Source organism: Macrotis lagotis, chromosome 1 (assembly GCF_037893015.1).
Source record: "Macrotis lagotis isolate mMagLag1 chromosome 1, bilby.v1.9.chrom.fasta, whole genome shotgun sequence".
Taxonomy (NCBI): Eukaryota; Metazoa; Chordata; class Mammalia; order Peramelemorphia; family Peramelidae; genus Macrotis; species Macrotis lagotis.
In genome coordinates, this window is record NC_133658.1 from 399,115,519 (window position 1) to 399,140,568 (window position 25,050).

Here is a 25,050-nt window from a genome sequence, read left to right on the forward strand (position 1 = left end):
TGACTGAGAGAAGGAGCCAAAGTTTAGTGAGGTTTAGGGTTCTGCCCAAATTCACACAGGTCTAGACCACAAAGACCCTCTATCTCCTAAAATAAACCCACAGCCTCTTTCAAATTCATCACTCTGAATAGCAAGCTCATTTCTAATGAGACTTCCTTCTCTGCTTCTATTGCCAGAGTGTACATACTCTTCACAATACTCAGTAAATACTTTAGTATACAGAAAGCACTTAAGAGACACATTTCCCACTCACTTTTGTGTAAGGAATACTGGAGTTAGGAGGGATGAGTTGTAGTCTATTAATTTATTCTGTGACTTTAGGCAAGTAAATCTCTTTGAATCTTATTTTCCTTTCTAAAAAATGGTGGACAGAGTTCCTTCCAGCTTTCATACATTATGTTCAACTAAGTTTATGAATATTTATTAAGCATTTACTATGTTTCAGGAACAGTTAGGTGAGCAGTAGATAGACAGCCAGGTCTGGAGTCTGGAAAATTCATTTTCCTGAGTTCAAACCTGGCCTCAGGCATTTACTGGTTGCGTGACCTTAGGCAAGTTGTTTACCCTGTTCACCTCCAGTTCTCTCATTTGTAAAATGAGCTGGAGAAGGAAATGGCAAACCACTCCAGTGTCTGGCTGAGAAAACTACAAATGAGGTCACAAAGAATTGCAAATGACTGAACAACAAACATGCTCAAGGCACCATACTAGGTAAGACATTGTAGAGAAGGATACAAAAATGAAAGTCTTTACTCTCAAGGAACTTACATTCTACTGGAGGAAAATAACATGTGTACAAATAAGTTAATACCAAATACATAAAAAGTAATTTGGGGGTGAAACAGGAGAGGCTTCAAATAGCAGATGACCCTGGAGCTGAGTGTGGGAAAGTTATGCATTCTCGGATCTGGAGCTATGTCCTAAGTGAACACAAGAAAATTATAGAGAGAGAAGAGGAAAAAGTCATCTTACAATCTCTCTCTTAATTTTTCATTTTCTTGCATTGGAAGTATCTTCCACAGTATTTCTGCTTGCCTTAACAAAGAGAGAGAAAACACAATGTCCTTCTAGAGGGAAGAAGTTCTTCAAAAGCCTCATCTCACAAAAAGTTTCCATGTACCCTGATGGATGTAATCTGCAGGGAAGGAACCTCTAAGCTCCTAATGAATGATCAGAGTTTAAAACTGCATTCTCAGACCACAATCACCTCACTGTTTATGGCATAACTGCATCTGAGTCCCAGCTGAGCTCATCTGAGGAAGATAAAATTTCTTCTTGATTTCTCCTTGAGTCACTGTGGAGTTAATGAAGATTCTCTGTCATCCTTTTTGTTTTCACATCAAGTTTAATATTACACAAATTATGAAGGAAATGCTATGAACGGTAAAACGAAATAAGAGACAATATGAGGTAGACCTACTATTTCTGATTTTGTTTAGGTCTCAGTAGATTTCTTTTTAGAAAAAAATTAAATTTTATTTTCATGAAGATTTGCCTTCTCTATCTCTCCTCCTCCCCCAAGATTCATCCTGGTCCCCTTCTTCCCTCCCCCTACACTGGCAAACCAAGAAAAACAAAACTTCAGTTACTATAGTCAAACAAAACTTGGTGGCAGCCAAATGGTGCAGCGCTGGTTCTAGATCAGGAGGACCTGAGCTCAAGTCCAATTTCAGACACCATCTAGCTGTGAGACTTTGGTCAAATCATTTCAGCTCTATTTACCTCATTTTCCTCAACTTTAAAATAGGAATCATAATAGTACCTACCTATGAGGATTGTTTAGAGGATTAAAGAAGATATCTATAAAATGATTAGCATGGTACTGGCACAGGACAAGTGCTTTGCAAGTGCTAACTATTATTATTAAAGCAAATTTAAACACTGACCACATCCAAAAAAATTATGTCTCACATCCCCTTTACTCTCTGGAGTTGGGCAGCATGTTTTATCATGAGTCATGGAACTGTGGATGGTCACTGTGTTCCTAAGTTTTTCAAAGCTATCTTTTCCAACATTGTTGTTGTAGAAATTTTTCTCCTTGTTCTGCTCAATTCTCTCTTCATCAATTCTTATAAATCTTCTCAAGTTTCTCTGAAACCATCCCTCCCATATAATTTCTGATAGCACAATCATATTACATCATATTCATATACCATAAATTGGTTAACCATTACAAATGAATAGGCACTCCTAAGTTTCAAATCCTTGGTCACCACAAAAAGAGCTACCATAAATATTCTGGTACAAATAGGTCATATTTCTTTTTCTTTGATCTCTTTGAGAGTATGGCCTTATTCATTTTCTCTAGACCAGACTATTTTCCTGAGTCCAATTTTAAGCTTACATGCTAGATAAATCCTAACTAACCCTCTTAAGGGCTCTAAACTAGAAAGTACCTTATTCTCTAGGGAAAAGGAATAATTTCTTATATAGCAGCTCAGTGCAGAAGAAAGAACTGGATTTAATGTACAGTTCCAAAATTCCTAGTTGTGCAACATTGGGGAAGTCATTTCCTCTCTTAGGTTCCTGTTCTATATAATATAAACAGTACTTGCATTTCCAATATCACAAAGTGTTGTGAGAATCAAATGTGATGACAATTGTAAATGTTTTGTAAATATAACACGGGGTTCTAAATATAATGAATTCTTACAATGACTAAAATGCACTGGTTTGACTTACCTTTCCCCCCTCTACCATTCTCAGAGGGAGAGTTTAGAATTCAGACTGTCAGAGCCAGAAGGGCCTTTAGAACATCAAACAGGTAGAAGGGACTTTTAGTTTAACATTTTAGATTGGAGGAAAGAGGCCTAGAGAAGAGAGGTGACTTGCTTCATATTACCCTGTTAGTAAGTGAAAAAGGTAGGACTGAAACAGGTTCTATTATTGAGTTTAGGATTTTTTTTTCCATTTTAAACCATCTTCCCTCTTCTGTTCCAGGTCTGATCCAGACTCAGGAGGTTATATAAATACTATTTCCAGCAGTTCACACCTAGATGCTCTAACTCCTATATCCTACTCAAAAAATGGCAAGTGCAGGTTATGGAGCAAAGGAAATAAGTTTCTGAAGAGCCAAGAAGTGATCTAAAGGGCCTTTTTTCCTTAAGGGAACATTTCTTAGTCTAATAAGTAGGCTTCTCAGGAGCTGAAATAAGAATGCATTCATTATTAAATTAATTATTAAAAATTCTGAAACTCTAGGGAAAAGCTCTAGAAAGAATAAGGTGCAACAGATGATTTCAGCCTTTCAGTGTTTCTAAAACCTGAGCATTAGAATCACAGAATATTAGTGCTCTTACAGATAAGTGAGTTCAAGCACCTCGTTTTATGAAAGAGGAAAATAAAGGGGAAGTAGCCTGCCTGTGGTCACACAGTAAGTTAGTGGTTAGTGGTTGAGCTGAGACTAGATTCCCATTGTCTCTTATGAATTTTCCATCTCATTATATAACATCCAGTTTCCAAGGTTGGATCCAGAGAAGAATGAGAGGATGAAATAACTCAAGATTCATTAGACCAGTTTTATCAGCTGATAGCTCAAAATGCTGCTGGTCAGAGAATCTGGTTTTAGTCCCAAATCTAATTACTCATTCAGTCCATGGCAAAGTCCTTTGCTTATTCTGGTGCCTCGGCTTCCCCCAGTTGTCCAATTCCTACCTAACAGTGAGTCTGTGGGAGATTTAGTACCATGTACAGGAAAGAGCATTAAATCTGAACAGAGGAACCAAGTCCAGATTCTCATTTTGGTACTGTGAGACCTTGGGCAGTTCAGGAAGGGTTTCTGGATATTAGTTGCTATGCTATAAAATGAAGGTATCAGAATTATATCTGACTCTCAGTTTTATATTTCCAAGAAGATCTGTCAAGGACAATCCCAGACAGAACCAGTTAGGGACACATTCTGATAAAAGTCTCTCAAATGTTTTCCAACATGGTCTGTTCTCTGAAATAACCTAGCTCAGCTAAGAAGCTAATGTTTTAGCTATATAGGATAACTAGAGATAACCTGAGAAAGGAATACTGTACTGCATTTGGTTTTATAGGATGAAAAGGATCCCAGGTAGAATTTCCTTGTATCCTTTTCTCAACTAAAGTTAAATACAGAGAAGGTAAAAATAGAGTAGATTTATGGATGAAGCAGACACCTCCAATTCTACAAAATGACTTCTTATTTCCTCTCCACTCTCACTTCCTTTTCCATTAACTGAATGGAAAGTTACTTCGTTGTGAACAGTATTTTAAAGTTATGTAGGATCTCTGATTTATAGTTAGAAAAAATCTTAGATGTCATCTAGTCCAAGTTCCTTATTTTATATCTAAGGAAACTTTGGCCACATGGATACTAAGTGGCAGAGCTAGAATTTTAAATCAAGGTCTTGTGATTCTAAATTTAAAGCCCTCTCTACTGCATTGTGGCAAACCACTGTTGTGTTTCCTAAAATGGACTTGAAGTAATGTGAAAATAATCCTAGAAAATGGGTATACTTTTCATTTAATTTCAACAAACATTTATTAATGCAAGACATGCTGATGATACAAAGATATAGATAACAAAGTCTCTGGCTTCACAGAGCTTATGTGAAATCAAGTGGAACTTAGGTGCCATAGTAGATAAAATGCTGGGTTTGGTGTCAAGAAGATCTGAGTTCAAATCCAACCTCAGATACTTATTAGCTATATGGCCCTGGGAAAGTCACTGGACCTGTTTGTCTCAGTTTCCCTATTATAAAATGGGGGTAATAATAGCACCTAAACCCAGAGTTGTCATAAGGATCAAATGAGATAACAATTATAAAGCATTTAAGCACAGTGTCTGGCAAATACTAAGCATGATAGAAAATGTAGCTATTACTATTATTATTAATCTTAGGTCTGCCACAATTCTCTGATGATCTTGGGTATAATATTTTAAACCAGGCCTGTAACAAGAAAAGACTGGGCTAAATAGCCATTACAGTTTCTTTTAGGTTTTAACATTTTATCCTTGAAGGCCATTTACAACTTTGACATTCAATGATTCTGTGATAGAATCTAGAACACCTAATGGAAACAACTCTTTCTTAGAAATCCAAACTCTTAAAAAAAAAAAGATTGAGAGGCATATTTTCTCCTCTATGGTTTTTAGGTTCACATAAAATCACCAGAAACTATGACTAATCAACTAAAGCTTTTTCCATCCCAAACTTAAAGAGTTCACAAAATGATTGAAAAGGTAAAGAATGTACATTTAGAAATTTAAATCTTGCTGAGTTACTATTAGTCTTTTTTCCTCTTCTACTTTTACAACACATGGGCACTACAGATCTTACATGATGCGGCTCCTACCAAAGTTACAAGACAAAAAGAAGGAAAAGACTCAAGGAACCAGTTAATTTGGAAAATTCAAAACACCAGGAAGAAGAGGAAAGCAGTAATTTCCTACTTTAAGCACAAAATTCTGCAGCAGTTAGTTCTGTAACTAAATGCAGAGCATTTAACAACTTTATTTAGCCCAAAGGATTAGCCAAGAGATTTGGTAATATAACAATATACTTCTCCTTTAGATTAACAGTCACTAAGAATATGACTTTTTAATTTCTGTAGTAAAATGGAGTAAACTGTAACTTCCAAAGGAGAGCTAAGTTATAGACTCATAAAGAATAAGATATATGTAAGAACAGACAATTATCAACTAGATACTTGAGGAATTTAATCTTCCTGTTCTATGCTGATATTTTGGAACTTGGATTGGAATGATTTTGTTTGTTTGTTGCTCAGTCTTTTTTTTTTTTTGGAGAGGGGGCAAGGCAATGAGGTTAAGTGACTTGCCCGAGGTCACACAGCTAAGTAATTATTAAGCGTCTGAGGCTGAATTTGAACTCAGGTCCTGACTCCAGGGTCGGTGCTCTATCCACTGTGCCACCTAGATGCCCCTGCTCAGTTGTTTTTAAGTTGTGACTGACTCCTCGTGACCTCATTTGCTTTTTTTTCTTGATAAAGATACTGGAGGGGTTTGCCAATTCCTTCTCCAGTTCATTTTTTAAATGAGGAACTGAGGTTACAGATGAGGAACAGGGTTAAGTGACTTGCTTGGGGTCACAGTAAATGTCAAAGTAAATGACACAGTAAATAACTCCAATCTGTTGCTCTATCCACTGTATCACTTAGATGCCCTTCATTTTTTTTAATGTCTAAAACCAGAAAAATGTATGCTTTTTCATTCATGTTATTCAATTCCTCAACAGAGTGGTGAGGGCACTGACAGACTTATAGACAAGATAGTTAAAGGAAAGGAAAATGCCAAAAGTATGAGAAAAAGTTTGGACTGTATTAATATTGAAAAAAAGTAACTCAGAGAACACCAATAACTTTCAACTTATATTCCTATTCAAATTTATGCAAATTTTTATGAATCATTTATTTATACATGAGAGCCTCAAGAAGTAGGGAGCATGTAGATTTTTAATTTGTTTTTGTTTTTGCAAGGCAAATGGGGTTAAGTGGCTTGCCCAAGGCCATACAGCTAGGTAATTATTAAGTGTCTGAGACTGGATTTGAACCCAGGTACTCCTGACTCCAGGGCTGGTACTTTATGCACTGCGCCACCTAGCCACCCCAAGCATGTAGATTTTTGCAAATGATATTCAGCAATATTTAACTTCACATATTTAACTTTATAATTGTAAGAAAAATACATGGAAAGATGTAGAGACTATAAGATCACACTGTGCTTATTATTTCTTGAATAGATTTAGTATTTGATTTAGCAGAACAAAATATCTCCTAATAGGTTCTTTTACAAGGTATCATCCACCCATAAATGAATAAAAGATTCATTAGATGAAAGAACAACTTTATTCAACAACCTTATGATAAAAACAGCAAATGAAGAATACAATAGGGAGCTATATACTAACCAAATCTATGTACCACTATGAAGGAAGAGACCCAGGAGAGAGTCCAAATGGAAGAGGGATTCCTGTTTGCATGTGACACTAAGCTAATTGCCTCAAGCTCCATCACTCAAAGAAGTTTGGCCTGTCTATCCTCAGAAGAAAGACCAAGTGGATAAAGAATGTCCAGATTTCAGCATGCATTTGAATAAGCCTCTCTATAGAACTTTCTATCAATTTATATTTGGGACAGAAAGGACAGATAGACAAGACAATGAGTAAGCACACAGTTGAACAGGAGGGAGAAAGCAAGCTATACTTCCTTTGCAAAATTACAATGCTCCTTTGTTGATTCCCCAAGTTTCCTATGAAATTTGAGATTTATCTTTTAATACAAATATTCCACTAGTGAGATATGGAACAATACTATGGCCAAAGAATTAAAAACTAGCAGTATACAGAAAATAACAGAGTAGTGCATTATGGGCATAAAATAATTCCAAAAAAGAAGATGACTGAAAGATGGGAAGAAATGGTGGGTTGATCACATGGCAGGCATAAAGCATAACAACAGGTTCTACTAGTAACTCTGAAATGTCAAGAGAAAATAAGAAAGGCTCCCAATACATTGTATGGATCCTGTCTGGTGAGCTTATGGAAGAATATAGACCAGAGTTGCACAGGATGGGCTTCCTTTGTACTACTGAAAGACCTACCAAATCAATGAGATCACAGATTCTTTTGAATGTGAGTACTGAATTATTCTATCTTTAATACTCCTCAGATGATGATGTAAAGGTGCCTCAGGATTTTAAGAAAGTGATGAAAATGAACTACAAGGTCTGGTAAGTCCTTCCAAAGTTGAGAAGATCTGGAAAATGGTATAAAAACCAGTAGAGCTAAGACTAGAGAATCTCATGGTGGCAGGGTTTTAGCAAGTGAGGAATTTTTTCAGTCAGAGTAATTTAAGAGCAAAGACCTCTTAATATAAGATGTGGAAGGGTTTCAATTTCTGACAGTGAAGGGAAAACTTGCACTGATAAATGTACAGATATCCTTGAGCAAGATTAATTAATCTTAGAACTCTGAAGTATATTTTAATAACAATATTTCAATAATTGTTTGCCTTGTAATCTTATGTATTTTATGCATTTAAGAACATTATTCTGAGAAGTTGACAGACTTCACTAGATTGCAATAAGGTATGTGACCTACAAAAAAGGTTAAAAATTACTATCCAAGAGTACTGACATTTTAATTTCCTTTTACCAAGTTTAAAAAAAAAACTATTTTGCAAAAACTACTCATGACTGTGGGCATTTCTTTTTTAGAAATAGTATATAAACAGGAGGATTAATTTTTTAAGACAGCTAAGACAGACACTTAGGTAATATCAGTACTTTAAAGACGTTTAGCTTAAAAAAAAGAGTCATTAATGGGCCTACTAAGGACTGGGCACTGTGCTAAGCACTGGGGAGGGAAAGAAAATCAAAAGATAGGTCCTGCTTTTAAGGAGCTTACAGTTTAATGAGTAGACAACAATAAAATAACTATGCAAATAAGATATATATATATGATACATTGGAAATAATCAATAGAGGGAAGACACTAGCAATAAAGGAGATCAGAAAAGGCTTCCTGTGGAAAGCCAGATTTTTAACCAGAACTTAAAGGAGTTCAGAAAGAGATGAGGAGTGAGAGAATTCTAGGCATGAGGGACAACTGGTGAAAATACCCAGAGTCACAAAGATGATAGTGTCTTCCTCAAAGAAGGGGAAAGAGGCCAGTGTCATTGGGAAGATGTAAGATATAAGGAGCCTGGAAAGGTGAAGGGTGGGGAGGAGAAGAAGGTTATGGAAGACCTTTAACACTACAGGATTTTATGTTTGATCTTGGAGGTAACAGGGAGCCCCAAAGTTTTCTGAGGAGGGGGTGACATGATCAAAACTGTGCTGTAAAAAGTTGATTGGAGAATGGAATGGAGTGGGGAGAGATTTGTAGCAGGGACACCAACCATTAGGGTATTGCAATAATCTAGGCATAAGTTGATGAGGGCCTGCACCAGGCTATGAGAAGTGTCAAAGGAGAGTAGAAAGCAAAAAGACAGATGTTACAAAGGAGAAAGCAACTGGCATTAGCAACTGATTAGATGAAGTGGGGGGGGGTGTAGAAAGTGAGGAATTGAGGATGATACCTAAGTTCTGTACCTGGCTCAGTTGGAGGATGAGGATAGAAGTGTGTCGTGGGTTGGTGTCACCAGTTTAAGATTGAGAGGCCCTGAAGGGTGAAAGAATTCAAACACTGGTATTCTGGAGAAGCTGCAAGTACAAGTGAGGACAGGTGAGAGAGAGAGAGAGAGAGAGAGAGAGAGAGAGAGAGAGAGAGAGAGAGAGAGAGATTGTTAGTAACTTTGGAAAGAACAGTTTCTGCTGAATGATGAGGTCAGAAATCAGAGTAAAGAAAGTGAAGAGAGAAAAGTGGAGGCATCTATTGTACCTATTGTTTATACAATATTTATATCTTAACCCCAGACATTTTCTTTGGCACACAGGAAAGAACAGCACCTTAAGAAATCAAATCCCTATATCTAAATATTTCCATGTGAGATCAGCCCCTTCCAAATCCTAGCATAAGATCAAGACAGAAGGCAATTTATTATACCTGAATTTCAGAAGCAATATACCAAAAGTCAACTTAATCTGCTTAGATATAAATATAGGAACTAGAGAAAGGTCTCCCAAAAGGTTACCTTATCACATCTCAAACATCTCAAGCCAAATGCTACCTCTGGCCCTCATCCAAAGCATGCTTGACCATGAGAAAACTAAATCTTAAATGAAAAAAATAAGGATCACATTAATTTTTAGTTAAGAAGGCAGTGACAAGAAACAATTTTTATTGAAAATGTTAGTCTTTAAAATGACAAAATAAAAATTAAGCATACTTTTGTTCTTGGATTAATAAGCTCTACTTTTGAGTAGATATATGATCCAGATAAATTCAAGAAGTAAAGTAAAAAAAAAATTTCTTTTCAGATCTATGGAGGGGGAAGAGTTCATGACCAAACAAGAATCAGAGGATCACTGAAGATAAAAATGGGTAATTTAGATTATCTATAATTAAAAAGTTATTTCACCAAAAAACCCCCAATACAACTAAATTTAGAAGATAAATGTTATTAGTTAACTGGAGAAAAAAAACTTTGCAAAAAGTTTTTCTGATAAAGGTATCATTTCTAAAATATATAAGCAATTGATTTAAATTTACAAGAGTAAGAGTCATTCACCAATTGATAAATGGTTTAAGGATATGAAGAGGCAGCTCTCAAGGGAAGAAAATCAAACTATTTATAGCAATTTGGAAAAATGCTCCCAATCACTAATAATTAAGAGAAATGCAAATTAAAGTAACTATGAAATTTTCCCCTCAGATTCATCAGAGTAGCAAAATTATTTTTTTTAGGTTTTTGCAAGGCAAATGGAGTTAAGTGGCTTGCCCAAGGCCACACAGCTAGGTAATTATTAAGTGTCTGAGACTGGATTTGAACCTAGGTACTCCTTACTCCAGGGCTGGTGCTTTATCTACTGTGCCACCTAGCCACCCCAGACTAGCAAAATTAAACAAAAAAGAAAATGACAAAAGTTGCTGCAGGAAAAAAGTTCTCTTGATGTCCTTGTTGGTGAGTCTATGAAACTAGTCTGACCATTCTGACAAATAATTTGAATGATGTCCCAAAAGTTACTGACACAGAGCTTGCCTCCAACCAGCTATGCTACTGCTAGGCTTATACCTCAAAGCAAACAAAGAAAGAGGAAAAGGACCCAAATGTACAAAAATATTTATGGCAACTTTATTCTGATGGTAAAGGGATTTCCATCAATTGGGGAAAGGCTGAACAAGCTGTGGTACAGAAATGCAATGGAAGACTATTCTGTTGCAAGAAATGGTGAAACAGGGATATTTTCAGAGAAGCCTGGGGAGACTTTTATGAACTGATGTGAAGGAAAGTAAGCAGAATCAGAAAAACAATTTATATTATAACATCAATTGTGTAGAAATGAACAATTATGAAAGACTGAAGAACCCTGATCAACTAAATGGTCAGCCACAATTGCAAAGACCCAGTAACAATACCAGCTAACTTAAATAGAGTGCCTACTTTGTCTCAGGGATTGTGGGGGAAGTGTTTTGCAATTACTAATTCAATTGATCCTCACAACCACCCTGTGGGGAGGTGCTCATTTTATAACTGAGACAAACAAATTATGTGACTTGTCCAGGGTCACACAGCTAGTAAGTGTCTGAGACTAGATCCGAACGAAGTCTTCCTGACACCGGACCCAGAGCTCTATCTGTGGCACTGCTGAATGGCTCCAAGGACTTTTGAAGAATAGTGTCCACCTCACAGAAGAAAAAGCTAGATTAATTACAGCATAAAAAATGTATTTTGGCTCCTGGCCAATGCAGGAATTCACTATACTTGACTACACTTATATAATACAAGGTTTCTTTCTCTTTTTATTTCTTTTTCCTTTCTTTATTCCAGAAGGCAGAGCAGGTAGAGAGAAAAAGAAAATGAGTATCTAAAAACTGAATCTAGAAAAAAAAAAGAGGTAAAGAAATTTTAAAATACACACACACACACACCCCACAGGAATATAAAAATAAACCAGAAATGAGTAGGAATCAAGAGAACTGAGTTTTAATTTAGGTTTTGAGACAAGTTATGTGACCCCTTTGATTCTCAATTATAAAAATGGGAGTTTAGATGGACTAGATCAGTGAAGTTAAACTCAAATAGAAACAGGGGCTACTAACCAAAGAGAAGGATCCCTACAGAGGGGTTTCCTGACTTAGAAAACCACAAATTAACTTAAATTTATGTCTTGTTGCATTTTTATTTATCTTGTTAAATCTTTTCCAATTACATTTTCATCTGATCAGACTTAAGGGTGATGTGGATGTATCTGACACCTCAGGACGAGATTATTAGTTCTAAAGTCTCTTCTAGTTCTAACATATACTCTATGTTCTAAAGTTCCTTCTATTGCAGACATTCTATGCTTTAGATTCCAAGGTTACCTCTAACTCTGACTTTGTTCTAATGGTTTTTCCATCTCTGACATTCTGAATTATATGGATTCCACTAGCTTTAATATTCTATTAACTATCAGAACTTATTGTATGCAAAGCTCTGTGTTTTATGTACAGGTATGGAAAAGACACTTGACACAAGACAAATATACTTGCTCCAGCTTCATCTGCAGCACTTATTATATCCTTTAAAGTTCCTGATAAAAGCCCTCAAATAAAAGGCAGAATACATGAGGAGAGGCAGACAGACATTTTGTTGGAGGAAAAAACCACTTTCCTTGTTGTACTTTGAAGAATAGAGGGATTTGTAAAGCATAACCACAAAAATCAGAGAGAAGAACATTGTGGATTTGATTATCAAAGGCAGTCAATAATTTTGAACATTATGCCATAGAAGGCAACATGAAAGGGTTGATAAAGATGAGAAAACAAAAATTGAAACCAAAAAAAAATTTTCAGGCTTGTCCAAATATAGGCTGCAGATTTATGGAGAGTCAAAGAGCAAAGAAATCTAATATGAATCAGGGTCCAAGTCAATCTAGAGAACTGGTGAAGCCTAGAGCATACAGGGACAAATTTAGTTCTGGGGGAAGGAGGGAACAGAAATTTTTCCCCCCTTTTATTCAAAAGCTTCCATATTAGTCTTTTTTCATCAACCAGAAGAATCCCTAGAAAAATCCAAATTTTCTAAAAATTGTCATTTTTTAAAATTGTCCCTGAGGCTCTTGGGTATAAGGATGGCTAATTCCAAGCCAAAATTCCACTCATCTAAATACCTGGATTTGGTATACAAACTGCCAATATAAAATAATCTGCACATACATAAAAACAAACTCACACAACTATATTGCAAATAAGACACAGAATAGTTTCTGTGCTACACTATAAAGAAATTAATGACAAATGGGTAAATGGCATAGTCAAACTGAGGATTCAGGGTACGGTGATAGTTCCCAAAGGAACTGAGCCATGGAAAAATTAAGACACTGAAATGTATGAGAGAGCTTACAAATGGTAAACTATGAGTCCTGAAGGAATTTTGTAGCCAAATGAAAAAAGAAGAAATTGAGCTTATTTTTATACTCTAACTTCTCATTTGAAAGGATTTTTTTAATATAATACATAATTTATTCTGATATTTTAGGAGAAAATATTTGCTAACACTGACATTCTTTCAAGTCAAGACATGGCTATCCATCTTCTCTCCAAACCTTGCTTTATATAATATACTAAAATTATGTACTTAAAACACAAATTATATACTTGCATATGCCCCTCCTTTGTTCAAGAAGCTCTGATGATGCCCTTTATGCCTCTTGAATAAAATAAACACTTTTCTGTTTAACATTCAAAGCCTCTCACAATACAGTTCTAACCTATCTTTCTGGACTGATTTTGCATTATTCCCTCTCATTCTGCCTTCTAGCCAAATTGGCCCACTTTGCTGCTAACCAGGAGGAGGCAGTCTCTTGTTGGCCCCAGTCTTTGGCAGGGCAGAGGGAGGCTGTCACACATTTCCTCGTAGATCCATCCCTCAGGATCTCTAAGACTCCTTGAAGTTCAGCTTCCTCCTCCACTCAAACTGTTGGTGGCTTCCCCCTGGAAATTACTGTGAGAACCTACTTATATTGACTTGTTTGTATCTTCATGTTTCCCTTGGTAGATTAAAAGCTCCTTGAAGTTAGGGAGATAATCATTTCGTGTTTATCTTTATAAATCCAAGACAATTCCTTGTACAGAAAAGGTTCTTAATAAATGATTATTGAATAAACAGCTAATTTCGAGAATTGCCATGGTCAAAGAATTCATTCCCTAGTAGCCTGTCTCCTGGGAATGTCCCTGCCCTTTCTGCAAGGATCTATCAATGAATGATTTACCAGATGTCATGCATAAGAATTGTATATTGTTTGAAAGCACAGATGGGTCACAATCTTCATTATTGGATGAAATATTCACAGGAATGAGATCCTAGATCCACTGTCTTATACAAAGTATCAAATAAGGTAGGGCAGGACAACAGTTTATGTGAAAAAAAAGCAGTGGAGATTTTAGTGGTAATAAAAGATCCATTTGAATCAACAATGTGACAAGGCAGCCAAAAAAAGCTAATGAAAACTCGGGCAGTAGTAAAAGAATTTATTTCCCTAAGAAGGTCCACTGCCCTGTGCCTTGGTCATATCCTGTGTGTAAAGTCATGCACATTTTAGAGCACTGAAAAGTTGGACCATGTCTAGAAGAGAGTAAGCCTGCAGGCTTACTCTCCATAGGAATAAGCCATAGGAGACTTAAGTCAAAGGAAATAGAGATTATTAGCCTGAGAACAAACTACTTAGAGGGAAAAACTTAGCTATCTTAGAATATTTGAATATAGGAGCCCTATAATAGAGGGTTCATTTTTGTTTTGCCTTGCCTTAGAGGGCACAAAGCATGAAACTTATAGAATGGCAGATTTCAGCTTAATAGAAGGAAAAGCTACTTTCTATTTAGAGCCATTGCCAAATTGAACAGGATAGCTTCAGTGATGCTGAGTTCCTCTCAATCAACAGAGATCTGTAAGCAGAGACCATATGGCCACATGAGGGGAAAATTAGAAAGGAATTCTTGTTTAGGTCCTAATTCTGATTCTGATATTCTGTGATTCAGGGATGTTTATGCATATTGCATGAGCACAATTTGGAAAAGCATTTACCTTCTTTCCTCCATTCTGATACATCAGGTACAGTTACTAGAGTTTAATAACTCCTGAAAAGAATGGAGCAAGGTGCTCTCTCAATAAGGACAAGTTCTTTGGGTCAGCTCCAGGGCCAGACCCCATAGCCTAACTGGAAGAAAGAACAGATACAAAATATGCTGTCCTCCTACTGATGACCATAGCGTTAGTCCTCATGAAACATGATGTAAAGTCCTCTCACCATCTTGATCCCTTCCTTATAAATGTTATCTAGCTTATGTATATCTTTCCTATAATGTACTACCCAGATAAAACTCAACGAGGTCCAAGACCCAAATACTCATGGAAGCACTTCTGTTCTAGCAAACATTGCAACCAAAGTGGTGCCCGTTGATTGGGAAATGACTGAACAAATTACAATACATGATTGTAATGAGACAGTACTGCACCATAAGACTTGATGAATATAAGGAATACAGAGAAACTTGAAAAACTTGCTTCAGCTTATATAAAGTGAAACCAGTAAACTCAGGAGGATATTCAAAATGACCAGTTATGTGAATGAAAATAATTCTAAAAGACCCAAACTTCAATTACCTGACACACACTAATCTTGGTTCTGAAGAACAGATGTTGAAACACATTCCCTCCTCTTGGGAAAGGTCAGAGATGACAGGAACAAGATGTTGCATGTGCTGTCAGATGGTTGTTTTACAAAATTGCTTTTCTTTGTTACAACAAAAGGAGTGAGAGTAAGAAAGTTTGCCGAACTGGAAGTAAGTGAGTGTGTGTGTGTGTGTGTGTGTGTGTGTGTGTGTATAAATTTGTGTGTAAACTATACTTCATCTCTTATGTTTTTAAACATGTTACTCTATGCATATGAACATATATTCATGAATGCATAATACATTTGTGTATATATGTACATACATATACTGAGGGAAATAACTGTGTTATTAAAAAAAGAGGGAGTGAGGCAGTGAGACATAGTGCTAGAGGGTCTTAAGAAACAGGAATAAGCCCTACCTCAGAGGCTCTCATAGTGAATTGTTGGGTTTGTCATTTATGCTCTCTAAGATTCTGAATTACAGTGGAGTTGTTAGTCTGAATTAAGAGTTTACCATGCCAATGAAATCACAAGACAGGACTCCCAAAACTGAGGACATACATGAGAGAAGAAAGCAGAATCAGGAGAATAATGTGTGCTAACACTGTAAAAATGAAAAACTGAAAGTTGTCAGAAGTCTGATTAGCATATTCAGTGATCAGTTGTGATTCCAGAGGGTAAACAAGGAAACACCCAGGCTTCTCCTCTAAGCAGACCCTAGGCTGCAATTCTAGACATCACATTTTAAAATATTTTATTTGATTTTGTGTTTTATGAGTTTTGGGTCGCAATCAGTAATTTCCTTTGTGTAGGGAACTCTTGTTATGGGAAATTCATACCCCACCCCACTCCATACTCTACTTATTACCTGACAGCCTTTGAGGTCCGAATGCTTTGCTGAAATAGAAAATAAAATCACTGTGCCTTCTACTCACATGTTAGGCAGACCATGCCTATTCGGACAGACAAATCTACCACCAATGCCCAACGCTCTGTCACCCGAGAGATGAAAAAGGGCACAATGATTTCTGCAGGGACATAAAACTGCAGGGCATAAGTGAAAAAGATCCCAATAGAATAAAGCAGCTTGACAGACTGGTACAACCTACAGAAAGAAGCAAAATGATTCATTATTTTAGGAAGTTTCTTCATACTAGTTTTGTCAATTATTAACTTTGTAACTTTGGAGAAGTCATCTGAACCCTTTGAGATATAAATGTCTTCATCCATAAAATGAAGAAATTGAACTAGAAGATTTCTAAGGTTCCATCCAGTTCTAAATCTATGATACTATGAACCCAGCTCTGAATTCCTGCTAAGCAGGGCATAGTGGTGCACACCTATAATATCTGCCATCTGAGGAACTGGGTTGGAGGATCTCTTCAATGTGGAAGTTTCTGAGATGCAGAGTGGGTTAAGTTTATCTGGTGTCTGCATCAAGTTCATCTTTAATATGATGAACCCTTGGGAATACCAGATTGCCTAAGGAGGGGTGAGTCAGCCCAGAACTGAAACAGAGCTCCTGTGCCAATCAAAATGAGATTGGACCTCTGAGTTGTTTCTGTACTTCTAGTCTAGGCAAGAAGAAGGAAGGAAGGGGGAGGGGAGGGGAAGGGGAGGGGGAGAGGGAGAGAGAGAGAGGAAAGGAGGAAGGGAAGAAGGAAGTAGGTTGAAGTAGTGCTTTAGAATCAAGCACTAAAGGTAGTTCATGGTATCTTAGGGTATTAGAGTTGGAAGGGACCTGATATCAACTAGGCCCAACCCATTCATATTTAGAGAGCACAATCACCAGAAAATTAGCAAGGGACTTGGAGAATGGAAGAAAAGATTTTTTTTCCTTAAGTTGATAGAAAGTAGAAGCAGTCAATCACTTTGGTGCTTCAAGTTTGACCATCAGAAATAAGCAAATCAAATCAAAACAGATATCAGCTATTCTGTGTAATATGATAATAGTAAATGTGATGTATGGCACATGATTTTTTTCTTAATTTTTCCTGACCTCACTGATCCTACTCCCAGGCTCAGAACAGAGTTCTTTAAGTATACCAACATTGCTGATAAGCCAAAAAAGAATTAAAGGTTACTTTGCCCCTCGAGGCAATTAGCAGGTATGACCTCATTTTCTGATAAAAGTTTCTCCCAACAAAATAACCATATATTCTTAAAACAGAACAATTGTGAGGTTGAACTTTGGGCCTAGCATTAACATCAAATACCTTTTTAGAAAGCCTTTCAGTGTTTCCTAACATTAACAAATATTTCAAAAAATTGAGCAAATACAGAAAAGGATCCAATGACTTGGGAATTTCTTAGTAAGAGATCCTGTCTTAGAATGGAATGCTTTATTTTTCAACCCTAGCCTCCAGTCTTGTAGGCAGGAAAGTGAGAAACCAAATGAAGGTCATCAATTTCATTTTCTTTTTTTTTCTATTCTGTATTTTTTAAAAAAATCTGTAAAGGTTTAAAGTAAGGAAAGCTGTATTAACTCTTCATGCTCTTCTTCATTATCCTTATCATCATCACCATCATGATCATCATTATCTAAATAACAAATAGTTTACCTAATTTAAGGACACTGGGTGCATCCTTTATAAAGGATTTACTTAAAGACAATGACACAAATCACAGAGGATAAGAAAGAATGGAGGGGGGTTATCTATGTCAGGGAAGGAAGTGCTCAGAGGAGAAAATCACAAATCCACCATGGTATAAGAGTACATTTAGAGATCCACTTATGGCTTATATAACAACTCATCTTAACTTCACAGCAAATCTGTGTAGTAGGTAATGCAATTATGATGCAATTCCACATATGGATAAGGACGTTAAAGGTCAAGTGAAGATGAGTTGTACAGTTATATGGACAAAGAAAGAACATACACTTCTGGTTTCAAGTCTAATGATCTTTCTACTACACCAGAAGCTTAGTAACTGACTCCTATCTCCTCCTCCCCCACCCAACATTCCTTCAGTTTTCTAGGAATAACTACATACAATCAAAGAAGAAAACCCACATATTATCTCATTGTCAGGGCGGTATCGCCTATTCATTACTTAGTCCTCACTCACATCAACCTCTTGCCCTAACCTTTCCTGGAAAAATTCAAAACCTAGCCAATAGATTTTATTCTTCTTTATGTTTTACATACCAGCAATTGGGTAGATTGAGAGTTATACTGGCTTGTATGGCTGCTCCGTACTGAAGGTAGCCCAGGCAACCCAGGCTGATGTAGACAAGGGTTATGATGGCCATCCCCACATATAGGATAATTGGAAAATGTTGGGGCTCCTTCATTTTATTTTCCAGGGGAAGCACCTGAGAAAGAGACAAAAATGAATGTTAACATTAACCAAAAAAAAAAAAGCAGTGCACTGATCCTCAATATTCTTGTTCCACAAATGTACTTTTGACCTTAAAAAAATAGGGTGACTCCCAGTGTGCTTTGTTTCCCATGGAAAATAAGGAAAAACAATCATTTTGAAGGGGCAACTAGATGGCACAGTAGACAGGACACTGGTCTTGGAGTCAGGAGAACAGGAGTTTGAATCCAGCCTCAGACCCTTGACATTTACTAGTTGTGTGACCTGGGGCAAGTCACTTAACTCCCTGATTGCCTTGCATCCAGGGCCATCTCCAGTTGTCCTGATTTATATCTGGCCACTGGACCAAGATAGCTCTGGAGGAGAAAGTAAGCTTGGTGACTCAGGACAGCACCCCCTCACTCAAATCTAGTTCATGTGTTTGTCATGGCATCAATTCCCTGATGTCATGGTCTTCTTTGATAATAAAGGAAAAACATCATCGTCATCAATCATTTTCATCCTTCTAGAATAGAAATTATCTCTACCATGCCTCTATGGAAAATGAAGAAAGAATTCTTTATTTCTAAAGCACAGAAACTATCCCTTTTCTAATATTTGCTCAAGTCATTAATTCACTAAGCTTAACATATTTTTCCCTCCTAAGGAACAGATAGGACTACTTGAAAACAAGAAACTCTTTAACTGGTTCTGATGAAGTAATCCCCAGAACAAGACGGGGAATTCAGTGAAGATTGCAACTTTTAACCTTAGGATTAGTTTTCTATTATATACAGTATGAGGGGGACAGAAGCCACAAGAGAAACCTTCACATTGGTGAAACCAGGAGGCAGTGGGTATCTAACTGCTTTTTTCATAGGGAAATTGAGTTTCCAGATTCCTACTTGAAGATCCTTCATCACAATGGACACTACAATACTAGTAGTCCAGAAGCAAGTCCAGAGTTCTGGGTAAAAAATCAAAAGACCTGAAGAATCTTGGTCCTTCAACAATTGAGCTGTATGATCTGAGGGACATTGCTGCTTCTCTGGGTTTCAGTTTCTTCATTTGCTAAATAGGGATAAAAATACTTGGCCTACTTCTGATTTAATACTAAGACCTACTCTGACGCTTCATCACAGTATGGAAGAGTCCCTGGATGCTCAATGATTGATTGCCAGTGAACCTTAAATTTGCAGCAAGTTCTACTAAGCATGAAAGACATTCATAGTGCAGAGAAATACAGCATATTTGATGTCTGAAGACAAGGAATGTTAAACAAGGAAAAGCTATAAGAAGACTGACTTCCAGTTGATGTTTCTTTGTAGCCAAGGCTCTCATAATGAGGAAATCACAAATCTCTTGAAAAACCATCTCTCTCACAGAGTTATTATAAAGAAAATACTTTGTAAAATTCAAAGTTACATAAAAACATGAATTTTTAACAACAAAAGAACAGAACATTAGTTGATCACTGTAAATGAATACATTCAGGAAGAGGAAGGAAAAAAGGCCAAGACTGCCAATTTTCACAAGCTGTCTTCTATTAGATCTGGTTCAGTAGACAATGAAAGTCAATTCAAAGAAATTAATCTCATTTCCAAGAGACTGTTTGATCTTATCAGAATGCTTACTTTCTTCAAGGGCATGAGGGCATAAAAGTGAGTGAAACACCAACTCTCTCTCTCACACAAGGTTATTAGAAGCAAATACTTTGTAAAACTCAAAGTTGTATAAAAATATGAATTTTTAACAACAAAAGAGCAGAAAATTAGTTGATCACTGTAAATGAATATAGTCAAGGAGAGGAAGCAACAAAGAGAAAGACTGCTAATTTTCACAAGCTAATACCTATTAGATCTGGCTCAGCAGACAATGAAAGTCAACCCAAAGCAATTAATCTCATTTTCACGAGATTGTTTGATCTTATCAGAATACTCATTTTCCTCAAAGACATGAGGGCATAAAAGAAAACAGGGATGCATACTGGGGTTGGATTACTTCTTCAGGGTCTTCTCTTAACCATTTCTGTGTCATGGAACCCTTTGGTAGTCTAGAAAAGCCCTCTCAGAATAATGATTCCAAATAATTAAAGGAAATGCTAAATTTCAGTTAGAAGTCAGTGAAAATAAAGATATGATTCATCCCTCTCTACCCTCCAATCTAAGTTTATTAGCTCCCCTGAGGGCCAAGGTACTAAACTATCACTCCATCTTCTCTGAAATACTGTTGTAATAATAATAAAATCTAATATTTAAGTAGTACTTCATTATGATTACTATTCCTTCTTTTTGTTGTTCAGTTGTTCTAGTCATGTACAACTTTTTTGTGATCTCATCTGTGATTTTCTTGGTAAAGCTACTGGAGTAGTCTGCCATTTCCTTTTCTAGCACATTTTACAAATGAGGAAACTAAGGCAGTCAGAGATTATGTGACTTGCCGAGGTCATACAACTACTTAGTGTCTGAGGCTGGATTTGAACACAGGTCTTTCTGACTCCAGACCTGATGTTTTTTCCATTTAGTAATCTAGTTGCCCCAATATTAGCTATTTATTATTTTATTGTGTTTTAGATGGGATTCCAGTTCAGGTATACTTTGGTGATCAGAGTTCTGAAGATCTTTCTTCTAGTTTTGGTAGTCTATGACTCTATATCAAAAATTGAATGTGGCAGAAAAGAGTGACAGAATGACTTCAGATTGAAGGAATTTTAGCTTCAACAATAGAAATCTGGACTAATAGGCACAGGAATTTTTTTTCCTTTTTGTCCTGATTCTTCTTTTACACATGATTAATAGGTAAATAGGTTTATCATAGTCATGGATGTATAATCTATATTAGATTGTTCTCCATCTAGCTAGGGGGGGAGGGCAGAGGGAAGGAAGGAAAGAAGGGAAAAATTATGGAACTCAAAATTGTACAAAAAAATGATTGTTGAAAATTATCTTTGCATGTAGTTGAAAAAATAAATTAATTTTTTAAATGAGAAATATGGGTATTTAAGAGCAACATGGAAGGTTAGAATATTCACAAGAAATAATACAGAATGAAATAAACAGAACCAAAATGTATAATGACTAAAAACAGTGAAAAAAATCTTAAAAAAAATAAATAAAAAAAACTCAGTCATTGAAAAATGAATCTTTGTCCCAGAGAACAGATAATAAAATATATCTCTCTCACTTCAATTAATACATGGGAGAACATGGAGGCATAATGTGACATGTAATTAGAAATTGATACCAAATTGGTTGTTTTTGTTTTATTGTTTTGCTTTTTAAAAGCAAGACTGTTCTGGTGCCAACTGGGATTGACTCACAGAAGCTGATTATTATACCCCAGAAATTTGCAAATGCCACAAATACAACTTGATTGATTGGTTTATTGATTATCTAAACTTAAGAAAGAGATGGAGCAAATGTTAATTTTGTAAAATAAATTTAAATAGCATGTAAAAAATAAGCACATGAATAACTGCCATACTCTTCCTAGGGAAGGTGAGGCCACATCTCTTTTCTGTTTCTCATAATCACATCAGCTTCCAATGGACTTGACTTCCTTTATACACTCAAGTGCTTGGGCATTTAAATCATTTCACACATGCTGGAGATTTTTTTATTTGTAATCTCATAGTTCTTTTTTTTTTTGTTTGTTTTTGATTTTAGGTTTTTGCAAGGCAAACGGGGTTAAGTGGCTTGCCCAAGGCCACACAGCTAGTAACTATTAAGTGTCTGAGACTGGATTTGAACCTAGGTACTCCTAGCAGTCTTTCTCTTTGTTGCTTCCTAGGTACTCCTGACTCCAGGAGTTGCTTCCTCTCCTTGAATATATTCATTTACAGTGATCAACTAATTTTCTGCTCTTTTGTTGTTTATCCACTACGCCACCTAGCCGCCCCTATCTCATAGTTCTTTAATTCTCCTTTTAGTCAATCTATTTTAATAACGGGCTGAAATGTGCGATTGGAGGAATTAGATCTTAGCTAAATTTTATTAACTCTCCAATGCCTAGAAACTCAGTGGCCACTTAATAAATGTATCCTAAATTGAACTGATTGAAAGTTTAGTAATTTATTTATGTACAGTACTTTAAATTTATAATGCATGTTCAGATGATTAATTTTAACTGATCCCTGTAACAGGCCTGTGAGGCAAAAAGAACAAGAATCATGATACCCATTTTAGATTTGAGGCTTAGAGGTTATACTCCTTGCCCAGTATCACACAGTTGATAGTAAATGATAGAATCAAGACAAATTCAAGTCTTCTGATTCCAGGTTGGGGCTTCCAACAGTACTTCTTAGTCCCTTCCACTCTATTCATCAATACTAATACTAATAGACAGAGCAACTGATCCTGGAGTCAGAAGTACCTGAATTCAAATCTGGTTTCAAACATTAGCTATTTATGTGATCCTGGGCAAATCACTTAACTCTGCCCACAAAACTAAAAACAAATAAACAAAAATACTAATATTATCCACTGAACCCTTAGCTATCTAGCTTGAAAAACAATTCCTCTTTCAGCTTATTTGAATAAAAATGAGACAATAAAACAACTATCAAACATTTTTAAAAATCCATAAAAATCTGAAAGCTCCCCCCCCCCTTTTATGCACTCTACACAAGCAGAATTTTTTTTCCAGTGGAGAATACTACATATTTGGGGGGGGGGGGGGTGCAAGGCAATGGGGTTAAGAGTGACTTGCCCAAGGTCACAAAGCTAAGTAATTCTTAAGTGTCTGAGGTCAAATTTGAATTCAGGTCTCCTGACTCCAGAGTGGGTGCTCTATCCACTGCACTACCTAGATGCTATAAATACAGTTATCTACATCATCTTAAAAACAAACAAAAAACTGTGGAAATGTAGAACTGTAAGCCAGAAGGGAACAGGGTTTGATTCCTTTAGAAGCCTGTGATATTTTTTCCCCAGTGTTGATAAAGGAAATTTTGAGATATTAGAGATGATGATAAAGACAGTAACACTTCAGTGTTACTATATCAATATATATTTTGTCTTCAAAGATGACTAGATTCGGAACAGCTAGATGGCACAATGGATAGAGTATCAACCCTGGAGTCAGGAGGACCTGAGTGCAAATGTACAAGTCACATAGCCCCATTATCTTACAAACGAAAAAACCCAAAACAAACAAAAATTACTAGATTTAATAATAGAGTAATGGTGACTGAAGAATAATACATCTGCCACAGAACATCATTTCCAACAGGGAGTCTTCTAGTATTTTCCCAGGCATTATCTGGCCTCCAGAACACTAAATTCCTCACCAGAAAAGTATTAACAGTGCCAAGAAACATTCAACTTGGATCCCAATTCAATCCTTACCACTCCAATGCCTTCAAATGCAAAAATGGCTGTACCAAAGAATAGGGGGTAGGTCTTCCAATTTGCTACCAAGGGCAGGTTTCTGGGGTCTGGAATTCCCTAAAAGAAACAAAGATAAAAAGATACCTTATTAAAATACAACCAGTCCAAGAAAAAAAAAAACTAAGATTTTTGAGTAAAACCAGGACTTCTGAAGGGAGAAAGTAGAACATAAAAGTTCAGGTAAAACAATCTCTGCTCTTCTAGATTACCTCCCAGGGTTATTATGAGGTTAAAATGACATTATCTGTAAAGCTCCTAGCACTGTGTCTGGCCCGTAAGTGCTGTATAAATATATTAGCTGCTACTGCTGTTGTTATTATGATTTGTCTGAACTAATGCAAAGTGAAGTGATGAGAACCAGGAGAACAATGTATAGAATGACAACAAATGTAAAGGAAAACAATGACAAACCATTAAGAACTCTGATCAATGCAATGATTGATTCACATTCCTCCCACCTGACAGGAAGACAATGGACTAGAGGGGCAGAATGAAACATAACATTTTCAGCCATGGCTAATGTGTTGACTTGTCTCGAATATAGCTATTTGTTATTATGTGCTGGTAGTGGTGGAAGGACTAAGTATCAGTTACTAGGTAGTGAAAGCATTGTTAAAAAAAGAAAGAAAAACGAAAAGAAAGTCAATGAAACATTTTAAAAATACACACAAAAATACAAAAGGGGTTGCAGACAAGCAAGGCAATTTTGTTACCATTAGGTTAAATTTAATATATACTTTAAAACAAAATCAAAAGTGAAAAATAAGTTTGCTACAACATTCTAAATGAAAAGAACAACCAAAAAAACCCCAAATGAGGACTGTGTAACTATAATGACTGAGCTACAGATGAAGAAAAGGAAAATGAATTGCTTTTCCTTCTTTGTAGAATTGGGAGAGGAGAAACTATTACATGTTCTGTCAAATGTGGTCAATTTGCTTACTAATTTTGTTGAACTACTTTCATTTATTTATTTTCTATGTTTTGTTAAAAAAAAAAGTTTCACCTAAGCAAAGGAAGAGAGGAATGTATTTAGAAAAAAGGTGATATAAAAACAAAATGTTGGAGGCAGCTTGGTGGCTCAATAGATAGAGCATTGACCCTAAAATCAGAAGGACCCAA

General features: G+C 36.3%; 1 protein-coding gene across 2 annotated transcripts in view; it reads right to left on the minus strand.

Moving 5' to 3' along the window:
• The window catches only part of SLC36A1 (solute carrier family 36 member 1), a 50,335-nt gene that overhangs the window by 5,367 nt on the left and 19,918 nt on the right, over positions 1 to 25,050 (minus strand). Inside the window, exons 7-9 of one of the 2 annotated variants that reach the window (XR_012473771.1) lie at positions 23,887 to 23,985; positions 18,391 to 18,557; positions 1,208 to 16,346 (exon numbers count right to left, since the gene is read on the minus strand). Coding sequence is in view for 1 of the 2 variants with exons in the window: in XM_074212578.1 (XP_074068679.1) it covers positions 16,177 to 16,346; positions 18,391 to 18,557; positions 23,887 to 23,985 (436 nt within the window). In the remaining variant the exon portion in view is untranslated. The remainder of the gene's footprint in view (positions 1 to 1,207; positions 16,347 to 18,390; positions 18,558 to 23,886; positions 23,986 to 25,050) is intronic. The other variant, XM_074212578.1, reaches the window with a different exon arrangement.